The sequence below is a fragment of the Ooceraea biroi genome, chromosome 10 (genome assembly GCF_003672135.1).
Source record: "Ooceraea biroi isolate clonal line C1 chromosome 10, Obir_v5.4, whole genome shotgun sequence".
NCBI lineage: Eukaryota > Metazoa > Arthropoda > Insecta > Hymenoptera > Formicidae > Ooceraea > Ooceraea biroi.
Window position 1 is genome coordinate 979,256 of NC_039515.1, and position 12,326 is coordinate 991,581.

At 36.2% G+C, this 12,326-nt stretch overlaps 2 protein-coding genes across 3 annotated transcripts; both read left to right on the forward strand.

The window, feature by feature from the left end:
- The first annotated feature begins 6,132 nt into the window (after window positions 1-6,132).
- Window positions 6,133-8,092, forward strand: LOC105280550 (protein CLP1 homolog). The gene is made up of 3 exons (XM_011341169.2): window positions 6,133-6,540; window positions 6,651-7,708; window positions 7,815-8,092. The coding sequence occupies exons 1-3, from the start codon at window positions 6,442-6,444 to the stop codon at window positions 7,924-7,926; spliced, it is 1,269 nt and encodes a 422-aa protein (XP_011339471.1). The 5' UTR covers window positions 6,133-6,441; the 3' UTR covers window positions 7,927-8,092.
- A 258-nt stretch (window positions 8,093-8,350) lies between these two features.
- LOC105280549 (transcription factor TFIIIB component B'' homolog) lies at window positions 8,351-12,324 on the forward strand. 2 transcript variants are annotated; one of them, XM_011341168.3, is made up of 6 exons: window positions 8,351-9,320; window positions 9,712-10,162; window positions 10,238-10,671; window positions 10,862-10,963; window positions 11,270-11,520; window positions 11,595-11,736. In XM_011341168.3, exons 1-6 carry the CDS (start codon window positions 8,666-8,668, stop codon window positions 11,595-11,597), a joined length of 1,896 nt encoding a protein of 631 aa, XP_011339470.1. In that variant the 5' UTR covers window positions 8,351-8,665; the 3' UTR covers window positions 11,598-11,736. The 2 variants fall into 2 exon arrangements, with proteins under 2 accessions (XP_011339470.1, XP_011339469.1); XM_011341167.3 differs by having other exon boundaries at window positions 11,270-12,324.
- Window positions 12,325-12,326: the final 2 nt, after the last annotated feature.

Here is a 12,326-nt window from a genome sequence, read left to right on the forward strand (position 1 = left end):
ACTATTCGGCAGTGATAAACAACAATATATATACAAGAATATAGACTGTTGAACACTAGAAAAAATAATGTTCACTATTGATTAATATTGCAAACTTCTGTACACTATTAGTTTGTATCATTAGTTCGTATCATTAGTTTGCATTATTAGTTCGCATTAGTTCACATTATTAAATAATTGGTATACTAAGTAGTGTATATCACATTCCAATGATTCCCACTAGTCAATAGTTAAGAACTGTATAGTGGACACTACTTACTAATGCAACACTGATCATTATAATAGTGATTACTGCTTAAAACTATTAGCGTTCAATAGTTACTATTAGAAATGCAATAGTTCTTTTCCGTGAGGGATATTAAAAGCTGATTCTTTTATCATTTTATATCTATTATATGTTATTGTTTTGTATATTAGTTTAGGTAATACTTTGATACAATATGTGTAAAAAAAAAGAATTATATATTGAGATATAATTCTTATTTATATTAGTATTGTTCATACTAATAATATACATGATAGACTTTCACAAGACGATTGATTTCGTGTAATATTAGTGTTAATAATAGATTACTTTCTTATTTGCACTTCTCACTAATTGAGGATTTTGCAGCAAAGGACATAAGAAGATACAAAGGACACGTCAAGATATTCATAATCTATATATTCTTATAATAAGATTATTTTACATACACGTGTCTTAGATATACAATTAGAGTTTTTTTTATTGATAAATAAATATCCTACATATATTTAATGTCATATCAAAGAAATAAACTTTATTTGCAAATAATAGTATTCAATAAGGAAGTACATATATATTTTTATTGTCAGGTGACAGGTATTTTGAAAAAATTATATAATTTATAAAATTTATAGAAAGTGAGTGCCTGAGTACTGAGAAAGTGTTTTTGCGTTTTGCAAAATTTAATATTCAGATTATACATATTATATACACTTTGGCTCTAAACGCTATCGATGCTTCGTGTATCATCAATTCATCAGTATAATGGTTGAAGGAGGAGGATAGCGCGATTGTTGATTCTTTCATAACATCGCTCTTCTTTTTAACTCTATCTGGTGTGCATGGTATACTGTGCAGAATGCATACACACACATTCGTGAAGAAGTCGCGTGATTGTCCAACAATGTATGTACAATGTAATATTACAATCCGCTATCAGTTGCACCAGAGAGAAGCCTGAGAGCGGTCACGCTCGCGTTTTAACTGTAACGCCTCAGACGTGGACATATGCGTTCCACTTGACGCTCCCAACGCTCGCGGCGTCATTCTATCTTTATTCAATATTCAGTGAGCAATAAAGACAGAATCACTTCAATGTCCACGTTTGAGGCGTTACAGTTAAAACGCGAGCGTGACCGCTCTCAGGCTTCTCTCTGGTTGCACTCTGGATGAATTTCGTACTTTTTGTTTTTGCCTCTGAGAAGTAATTTTTCTATCATTTTTTTATATGAATTCCTGGTATGTATATATATATATCGTCGTAAAGAGCCCACTTTTACAATTTTTGATTCAAAAATTTATTATTTTTTATAATTATTTTATTATTTATTATTTTATTATTATTATTATTATTTTATTATTTATTGTTTCAACCGATGAAAAGCCATGCATGCGTGAACTGGTGAAGAGAAAATTCTATCAAAATTTAATTCCCTATTTTTTTATTCCTTGGCATCTATCACGTAACTTTTCCCCTAGTATGGAAAATGAAAAATGAAAATTTCGCGTGAACTTTTACGTTATGATTTGCTGTTGAGATGAAGAAATTTTCATTTTTCATTTTCCATCCTAGGGGAAAAGTTACGTGATAGATGCCCTTATGTTCTATTCCGTACGTTTCTTATTCCTCTCGTGTCTCTATTGTGTCTGTGTCTGGGTCTGTGTCAGTCTGTGTTTACCCATCCCGCAGTGCATTGTATAAGTGTGTTGATAGAAACAAACAAGGTTTAAAATATATTTACTTTGGAGATTATGGCATTGTTATGGCGAATTCGATTGGATGCACTAGTGTGCACTGACAAGTAAACCTACGGAAGTGTCACTCTCCGATTTTTCTGAAATTTGGATATGTTATAATACATGAAAAACTAAGGGACACGTATTTTTTTTTAGCGGCGGAAAAACATATTTAGGGGGTGAAACGACCCCCCAAAATGGGGGGTAAAATGGAAAAATTGCGATATCTTTGAGACCAGTGAAGCGATTTTAATGATTTTTGGTATGAAAGTATCTTTCGATAGAAGACGAAAATCGGCCTAGGTATGTGTAAAATTCTTCCAAGGTCGAAAGAAAAAGACATCTAGGAGTTGAATCATCCTTGTTGTACCAGCAGGAATGGTTTTAATTAGAACGGATTTTTTTTAACGAATATCATGTATGCAAAACTTTCAAAAAATGATTTAATTGTCAAATCAGCCATTTATAAAATAAAAGTAATAATAAAAAAATTAATGAAATAAAAACAAAAAAATTAAAACGACAAAAAAAAATAATAAAATTGAAATAACAAAAAAAATCTTTCGTTACCTGTACATAAGCGTTCTAACAATGAATCGTGTTCTGACACACTTACAGAAAATAGTGAGAGGCAAGGGGACTCACTCTAATAATTTTTCATTTCATTTTTTAGTTACATTGTTTAAACAATTTTGTTATAAACGATTAATATTTTTAACATGTTTAATTCACTTCACATAACTAACAATAAATGTCAAAAGTTGATTTTATTGTATTTTGAAAGTCGCATGTCGAGTTACTGTCTATTCAAGTAATTTTTCGAGTTTTCGTCCGCCATATTGGATCCGCCTTATTGAATTTTGAAAATCTGATTTCAGATTCGGATTCAGCGACTTAAAAAACCAATATATTAAAAAGGTCGAACAGTTAAAAAATATAGTTTTACAAGGTGTTTCATGCGCAATGCCAAACGAACGCGGCAATTTAGGGATTGTTTACCCCCCAAATATTTATATAAAACAAAACAAAAAAATACGTGTTCCTTAATTAGCTTTCCTCTTGAAGTTTTAATAGATTTTACTTCGATCAGATCAAAACTGATTTTTTGCAGCAAGAAATTGGTCACTTTAAGGGTAGTTCACCCCCTAATTTTCACTCCCCTTCCAACATACCTAGGCCGATTTTCGTCTTCTATCGAAAGATACTTTCATACCAAAAATCATTAAAATCGCTTCACTGGTCTCAAAGATATCGCAATTTTTCCATTTTACCCCCCATTTTAGGGGGTCGTTTCACCCCCTAAATATGTTTTTCCGCCGCTAAAAAAAATACGTGTCCCTTAGTTTTTCATGTATTATAACATATCCAAATTTCAGAAAAATCGGAGAGTGACACTTCCGTAGGTTTACTTGTCAGTGCATACTAAGGCTTGGTTACAATCAATTTTTATAAGAAACATAAGAATATAAATATAAAAATTGACTGTAAACAAGCCTTGGTGTGCACTCAGTGCGCATTAGTGCATCCAATCGAATTCGCCATTAGTGTTGACCTCTATATAATATCTAAAAAGTAGAGTTTGATACGATTTGATAGCACAGCAATCGAGATTTTTTTTACTCCGTTTATAGAAAGGTTAAAGCTAGTTGTCGTAAGACGTTATTTAAACAGAAATCTCGTGGGTGGAAAGAATTATGCTCGCAATTCAACAGCCTTACTCCATCTGTGGCAGTATGGAAACTTATTCGATCCTTTCAGCGAGCAGATACCTCTAATTCTAACGTTTTCACTGGTAGATTTTCTACATCGTTGAGGCTCGAGGCGATTTCCAAGCTTTGTCCGCCATATTGTGCCCTTCCAGATCCCATGCAACTCTCGGAAATGGAAGTAGAGGACGGTCTTTCCCCTACGCCGGTTCATTCATGGCTCGCGGATCCCATATCGAAAGAGGAATTAGATATAGCTATCCGCTCTTCCAGGAAATCCTCTTCACCAGGATTAGATCAAATCAGCCACGCCATCCTGACTGCCTTACCTTCCGAGTTTCGCGACTGTCTATTGGGTCTCTTTAATCGGTTTTTGAAGGAGGGTATAGTTCCAGACTCCTGGCATTCGTTCCTTGTGGTGCTTCTTCCCAAACCCGCATCTAAAGGTTATCGCCCCATTTCTTTACTTTCATGCGTGTTGAAATTAATGGAAAAATGTGTATATAATAGATTGAGATGGTTTACCGAATTTCACGACATTATTCCTTCGACTCAATTTGGTTTTCGTAAATTTCGTTCATGCAATGATAATTTGTTTACTTTAACTAATCATATTAGAATGAGTTTTATTAATAATTCATTCACAGCAGCGGTTTTTTTGGACATAGTCGGCGCGTTTGACAATGTCATTCCTGATATTCTTATTAGCGATCTTAAACGACTTGGTATTCCAGCCAAGATTAGACGTTTTATAGCTAATTTAATTTACAAACGCGAACTTTATTTCGTGAAAGAGGGTTTTCTTTCCTCTGTTTTATATTCTTTTAAAGGTACTCTTCAGGGTTCTATCCTTAGCCCCCTGTTGTTTAATATTTATTTACGCGAATTGGCCCGTATTTTAGGTCCTAATGTGAAATTTTTGCAGTATGCGGACGATATTGTCATTTATTGTACAGGCAGATGTTTGGTTTCAGTGTTCCGCGCCATCGAAGAGGCATTGGCCAGCATATTCTCGTTCCTTAGGGATAGAGGTTTGAAACTCTCTGCATCAAAATCGCAGGGTATAATATTTACGCGAAAAAGGAGTTTGTATTGCCTAAGCCAGCTTTTTCAGTGAATGGTCAGGACATCCCTATGGTTTCGGAGGTCCGGTTTCTCGGGGTCGTGCTGGACTCGCGACTGGATGGTTCCAGTCAAATTCGAGCCTTGATCAGCAGAGGACGTCGGATTTCTCATATAATTGCTTTCCTCGCTGGTACTAGATGGGGCGCTCATCCGCATTGTTTATTGACATTATACAGATCTTTGTTCAGGGGATCTATAGAATATGGTAGCGGAAGTTTTGAATATCGTAATAAGGGCGAGTTATTTTTAACATTACAGCGTTTACAATATAAGTTAATAAGAACATCTTTAGGTTATCGTATGTCGACACCTATTAATGTAATGTTGTCGGAAGCTAAGGAGATGCCGTTATATTTAAGGTTTAGACTGTTAATACAGAAATATTTAACTAAGAATGCGTCGTTAAAATTTAATCCTGTTATCGATAGTTTTTGGGATTTGCAGGATTCGTTGATAGGTTTTACTAAATATAATTATGCGTTGAGAAATATCCCTGGCTTTCGTGTTTTTGCTTCAATGGATTCTACCTTTTCCCGCATCCATAGGTCTATTTCCGTTCCTGCCTTTTCACATAATTTTAAAGCAATGATTTGTCGTCCGAATATTAAATTTTTGGAATTCGGAGTCAGCGACCGCGATTCTGTGTTGGAGGTCAACGCGAAATTCAATGAATTTTGTCAGTCACATTATGTGGGATATGTATCTTTCTGAGGCTATATCGATTATTTTACAATTTAATTGTTATAAATCGGTTATTTTTACAGATTCTCAAAGTGTTCTCGATATCCTTTCCTCTCCGGCATTAAATCATCCTAATTATATAATTGCTACAATTAAGTCCAAATTGGAACAGGCCGCGCGCCTCGATTTGGAGATTGTGTTTATTTGGGTGCCCTCGCACAAGGGAATTTTGGGAAACGAGACGGCGGATCGTTTTGCAAAAGAGGCCGCTGGGGACGGCCTTAGACCTTATTTTAAAGTTCCCTATACGGATTTATTTGCCGAGATTAAAGATTCGCATTTTTTACAGTTTGAGACTTATTTGCAAGGTAAAGCGGCTCTCACAGGTTTGCATTATTTTACTCATTATCATTTAGCGAGACGTTACCCATGGTATTATCATAAACAATTGAATAGACAAACTATTGTATTATTAAACAGGCTGCGTAGCAACCATTATAATTTAAATTATAGTTTATTTCGTAAAAATATAGTTTCGTCTGGGGGCTGCACGTGCGGTAATCCACGTCAGGATATGAACCATGTGATTTTGTATTGTCCGTTATATCGAGATAGAGCTTTGTTTTTGATTACTTTTATTCAGTCTCAGTATCATCGTCTTTTTAATGACATAACTCCTTTGCTGCATGATCCACCTGCCAAGTTATGCCGGCTTTTAGTTGCATTTTTCAAATCTGTCCAACTGTTTCCTTAATCCTTCCCCTTCTTATTCCGCGCGCAATCAATTCAACAACTGTACGTTGGACAACCTGACTGGGTCCGAGTCACTGCGCAATTTTGCTGTTGGCCATATCGAACCTGAAAGGGATTGGGTGCCATGGAACACTAAGAAGAAGAAGAAGACAATCGAGATTTTTAGTCACCGGGTTATTTTTATAACCTATAAGGATGGCTGATGAGAAATCTGTAGTACAAGAATTTAAATTAGACCCGGACTGCGAACTGAGGTTTGAAGTGGAGAGTAAAAATGAAAAAGTCATGTTGGAGGTAATTTAACGGACGATTTTCACTAAAATTTAATTTAAATTGCATATTTTACTGCGAGGTTAACCTAGCTTTAACCTCTGATTATATATATGATTAACGTATGATTGCAGTTAAAGGGTGGCTTGGCAGAAGTATTCGGGACAGAATTGGTAAAGGGTAAAAAGTATGACTTTACTTCTGGTGCAAAGGTCGCAGTTTACACTTGGCAAGGTTGTACTGTTGAACTGGTCGGAAAAACGGACGTTAGCTACGTGGCGAAGGAAACACCCATGGGTCTGTACTTGAATTGCCATGCTGCAATGGAACGGATGAGAGAAATCGCGGAGAAGGACGACACTAGGGGACCGATAACAATGGTCGTAGGTCCTTGCGACGTTGGCAAGTCCACGCTCTGCCGAATACTTCTGAATTATGCTGTTAGAATGGGTAGAAGGCCGATCTTCGTTGATCTCGACGTTGGCCAGGGACACATAGCAATTCCGGGCACGGTGGGTGCTTTATTAGTCGAACGGCCGTCTAATATAGTAGAGGGATTCAGTCAGCAAGCTCCGCTAGTTTTCCACTTTGGACACAAATCGCCACAGGATAACGTAACATTGTACAACTTGCTCGTCACACGCTTGGCGGAGGTTTGTTCAGACCGACTGCAAGCGAACAAGAAAGCTAAAGCATCGGGCATCGTCATAAACACCTGTGGCTGGGTCAAGGGAGATGGCTACAAGCTGCTCACACACGCGGCTCAGGCATTCGAAGTGGATGCGATTCTGGTGTTGGATCAAGAAAGACTTTACAATGAATTGGTGAGGGACATGCCAGACTTCGTGAAGGTTGTTTTCCTGCCGAAGAGCGGTGGCGTCGTCGAGAGGAGTCAGGCGCAAAGAACTGAAGCTAGGGATCAGGGTGTGAGAGAGTACTTCTACGGTTCTCGAACTCCACTATATCCGCACAGTTTTGAGGTCAAATGGAGCGAGGCTAGATTATACAAGATTGGAGCACCCTTTCTACCGTCGTCTTGTATGCCATTGGGCATGAAAGCCGAGGACAATTTGACGAAGCTGGTGGCGGTTACACCAGGACCTAGTTTGCTGCATCATCTACTGTCAGTTTCCTTTGCTGATTCTCCTGAGGATGATGTGGTGCAGACTAACGTGGCTGGATTCGTCTGTGTGTTAGTATATAATACAAATTTCTTTTTTTGTATTTCCTATCATTATTGATGTGTATTTATATGATATAAAATGTTTTTAATGTAAATTATATTTAACACTTTGCAGGACGAATGTGGATGTGGAGAGACAGACCTTCACAGTACTCAGCCCACAACCTAGACCACTACCAAATACAGTGCTGCTACTATCGGATATACAATTTATGGATAGCCACTAATATATGATAAAAACTTTTGTAATATACAAGAATTTTAGTTACTTAACTTTTTATTAACATGTATACGTGTGTGTGCATGTACATATATATTTGAATGTGTTAAATAGCAGATTATACAATTCTTTATATATATGTATGTATATTTAATAAATGTATTTTATATAAATAAGCATTTACAATCATTACTATGTTTTAAATAATTATAATTAAAAACGGTTTTTGTTGTACCAATATCTCGTAAAAATTCTTTAGTTTATAGAAAAGAAAAGAAAATACAGCGTGATTATTCGTCTACTAATTGTATCCAATTTTTGTGTAAGTAGCACGGACCAGAACCAAAAATAGACATTACCTAATGTTGAAAAACTTGATAGTGAGTATGTAGTACGTTCAAGAATCATGGTTGTAGAGGCGCTAGCTATGCCTCTCAGAAATTGCGGATATAACCTGGGATATACACATTACACTGTACACTAGAATGCTCAGTCTCAGAATCCAGACTTCTTTGGGTTTCTCCTGGCTTCTCTCTGGCAGATAACGGGTGAGAAGTGAGAGAATTTACATAACTGAAGAACCAGATGGATACTAAGTTCTGTTAATAATGAGTTTCTCAATCGTTTTGGACATATGGTTACACCACCTTTTGTAGCTCACACGTCATGTTGATAATTTAAATTTTTGCTTAAGCTTCAAATAATATTTAATCGTTGTCAGCTTATATACATACGAATTTCTAAACATGCGTCGAGCACGCATCAAGGCAATGGCAGCTGTGCCAGTACGAAAAAAAGTTGTTCAAGATACGTCAACTTCTACTGACAAGAACAATGTATTCAACATGGAACAGAAAAAAGATACACCTGATGCCTTAGAACAAAATGCTACAAAAACTGCTGCTGAAGTGGAAGTACAGAAAAATGATCTACATAATACTGTTGCCCTAGAACAAAAGGACAAAGATACAAATGTTCAAGAGAAAATTGTTGAAGACGAACAAATTAAAGCTAAGTTAACAGATGTGAAAATTCTAGCTGAAAAATCAGAGTCTCAAGAATCAGCTCGAGAGAAACCTGGGAGAGATTCTTGTGAAGCATACACAAAATCTGGTTTTCAAGAGCCATGCAGTAAAACTAACTCAGATTCCAAAGAATCATGCGTTCAAGTAAAGAAAAGCTCTCTAGAATCGTCGCCTCAAAAGAAATCAGATCCTGAAGAATCACGTGCCAAAGCGAAATCAGAATTGTATGTTCAAGTGAAACCGGATCCTCAGAAACCATGTACTCCAACAAAATTGTGTGCTCAAGCAAAACAAAGTTCTTCAGAACCATGTGATCAAGTAGACAACAATTCTGAGAAATTTGGTGATCATGTGGTTCAGGAAAAAATTTTACCAGGTATGCTTACAGATGTAGATACATGAGATATATTTTATAATAATTGTTTTTTCTATATCAAGAAAATGTATTATTTTATTTTATATATAAATATATGTGTGCATATATATATATATATATATATATATATATATATAGAATAAAATATTTTTATATATACTATATAGGAGGATAGATTGAAGTTTCCAGAATGAAATAAAAAACCATAACAAAATAAATCTAATTCAAATTAATAGCGATTCCAGAAACTTTTCAACCTATCCCTGGTGCATGTGTGTGCATGTGCGTACGTGCGTGTGTAGTATCTGTAAGAAGATTCTACATGTTAAATTATAATTGGATAATATACTTATATAGGGTTTTAATATGTATTTTATATTTTTTTTTTCAGTCTCTCCTACAAAGATAATACAGAATCGTCCATGTTTCATGAGACCCATACCAAGATTGGATAGCAGTGGCAGGATAAGAAAGAATAGTATACAGGGAAGCGGTGCCAGTGCAAGTGAATCCGAGGATGAGCATGGCAAGAAAACAATGTCCCTCACGCCGAGTCGTGTACGAAACGATTCTGTCTGTTCTGTACAAAGCAATAAGGATAGCAATCCATGTGTCAATGATAATCAAACCAATTCTCCAAGAGTTAAGACTATGCAAAAGAGACGTATGGTGATTTCGGAATCAGCAAGGAAGCTGGCAGAGGCCAGAAGGGAATTTTTGTTAAAGCACGAGAATAAAACGCCCGACAGGAGTCAATTAAAAATGTACGATCTGATATATTATAATCCCATAACAAATCCCATGAAGAAGTCAACAGAAGCACAAAAACCAATAGTACCGCAGTAAGTATGATTTTTAATGGTCTATGTCAGTCTGTATACCGAAACTGTGTGAGCACAATCAAACTTTGTCTCTAGACTGACGGAGACGCCGGAAGAGGAAGACGAGGACGATCCCGTGGCGATGCCTGTACCGCAAGTGAAAGTCGGACCTGATGGTCAGTTAATAATAGACGAACAGAGTCTTGTGATAGAATCATCAAATACCAAACGAGCTAAAGAAATAATGTCAACGGACGTTATCATCGAGGATGAGAATTGTCACAGCGGTGGTTTCTACAAAAAACGACAAAGGGGCAAAGACTGGCCGAAATGGGAGACATTCAAATTTTATCGAGTATTAAACGTAGTAGGTACCGACTTCTTACTGATGCAGACCCTCTTTCCGAATAGGACGAGACAAGAAATTAAGCAAAAATATAAAAAGGAGGAGAGAGTCAATCGGCATTTAATTGAGAAAGCATTGAAATATCATCAGGAATTTGATACCGAAATGCTAGAAGAGCAATTAGGTATGTCTTTTGCAGTTCACATGTTTCTATTAAATTTTATTTAATTAATAACTTGAGATGTTTTAAATCCGTTTTTTACTTATCAAACTACGTAGCCGATATGATTGATGTAATAATTCACACCTATTAAATAATTTTCTGAGAATTGAACTATGTTAAACTAACATACGAAAATTTGTCTTATTTTTAGCAATGCTACAAGAATTGGAAAGTATTCAAAGTGAAACTAAGAAATCGGAGAAACCTAAGAATGAGCAAAGCATGACTAAAGCTGCTAGAAAGCGCAGGCATCGTAAGTACATTTTCAACATCTATTTCATTGCAAAGTGACACCTTAAAGACATTCAATCTGAAATTTATCAAGAAACAGACGCGTTAAACAATTATATTTTCTAATTAATGTAGAATTCTTAATTCGCCAGTAAATCATTAATATCACCGAAAATTGCTCATTTTTAGTCGATCAAAACCTGGCACTAATCTTGATGTTCAGATAATCTTTTTTAGAACAACTCACACAGAAAGAGATGAGCAATTTTCGTTGAAATTATATTTTCTATAAATTCAGGGGAATCTAATTTTTTACACATATTTGCAGGATTGGTAGCAAAGAGTATAGGGGAATGCGAGTCATCATCGGTTAATGATCAGGAAGATGGAAACGCGACTGACGAGATTGATTCGGAGGCAAGTGGCGACGAAACGAGCGACGTTCGGCATCAACGGACGAAGAGGAAGAGCAGAGCGCGGAAGTTGAGGCGTTTAGACTTCTCCGACAAGTCTGACGATAACAGTTCTCACGCGAGTTCGAAAGAGCCCGATTCGGACAGCGATCCGGAGATTTATCAGGTCAGACCTACCAGATCCGGTAGATTACCAAAGTCGAAGAAGTCTCGGTCTAATGTTAACGTTAAACATGACAGTGACGCCGAGAATGTGTCTTCGGTGAATAGCATGACTGCGACATCGTCGCGGGAAGACGTAAAGCCTATTGTGCCGGCCGATAGTAGCGAAAACGCGACAATGCCATGTCCAGAGAATCTTACGAACATGATACCGAATATCAATGAGATACAACCAGGATCCTTGGTGATCTTATCGAGAGAATCTACCGAGGACCCCGGAGACACTATCTTGCAGGTCTACATGGTCAGTTCGAACGTCGATAACGCCAAATGTAATGTAACTCCTGTGGATCTCCCGCCGACACTATTAACGACAGTAACGAACAAATTGGAAGAAGCCGAATCGATGAGCGTGTCGAATGATGAACAATGATTCTCCGCATTTTATTCATCCGTTGTTGATCTTTCATAGTGATCTTATGTTATAAGTGAAACATTCTCGATTCATTGTAAACGGTCCTTTTTTTTGTTTCATTATTATAGTTATATTAATTTATATTATATACTTGTGTATGTTTTTTATAAATGTGAATACGAAAAATTTTATTTTTCAACTAATTTCGTGCATTGTGTTACGTATTATCAATTCAGAAGAATGTTTTCTGTATCATTTACTATCATAAGAAATTATTATGATTGAAGATGGATGTATGCACAAAAAGACTTATAATAAGAATTATAATTTGTCATCGTTACAGCTTTTCATCACAGAATATTAAGCTAGTGAAATAAAAAGACGTTTCTTTATTT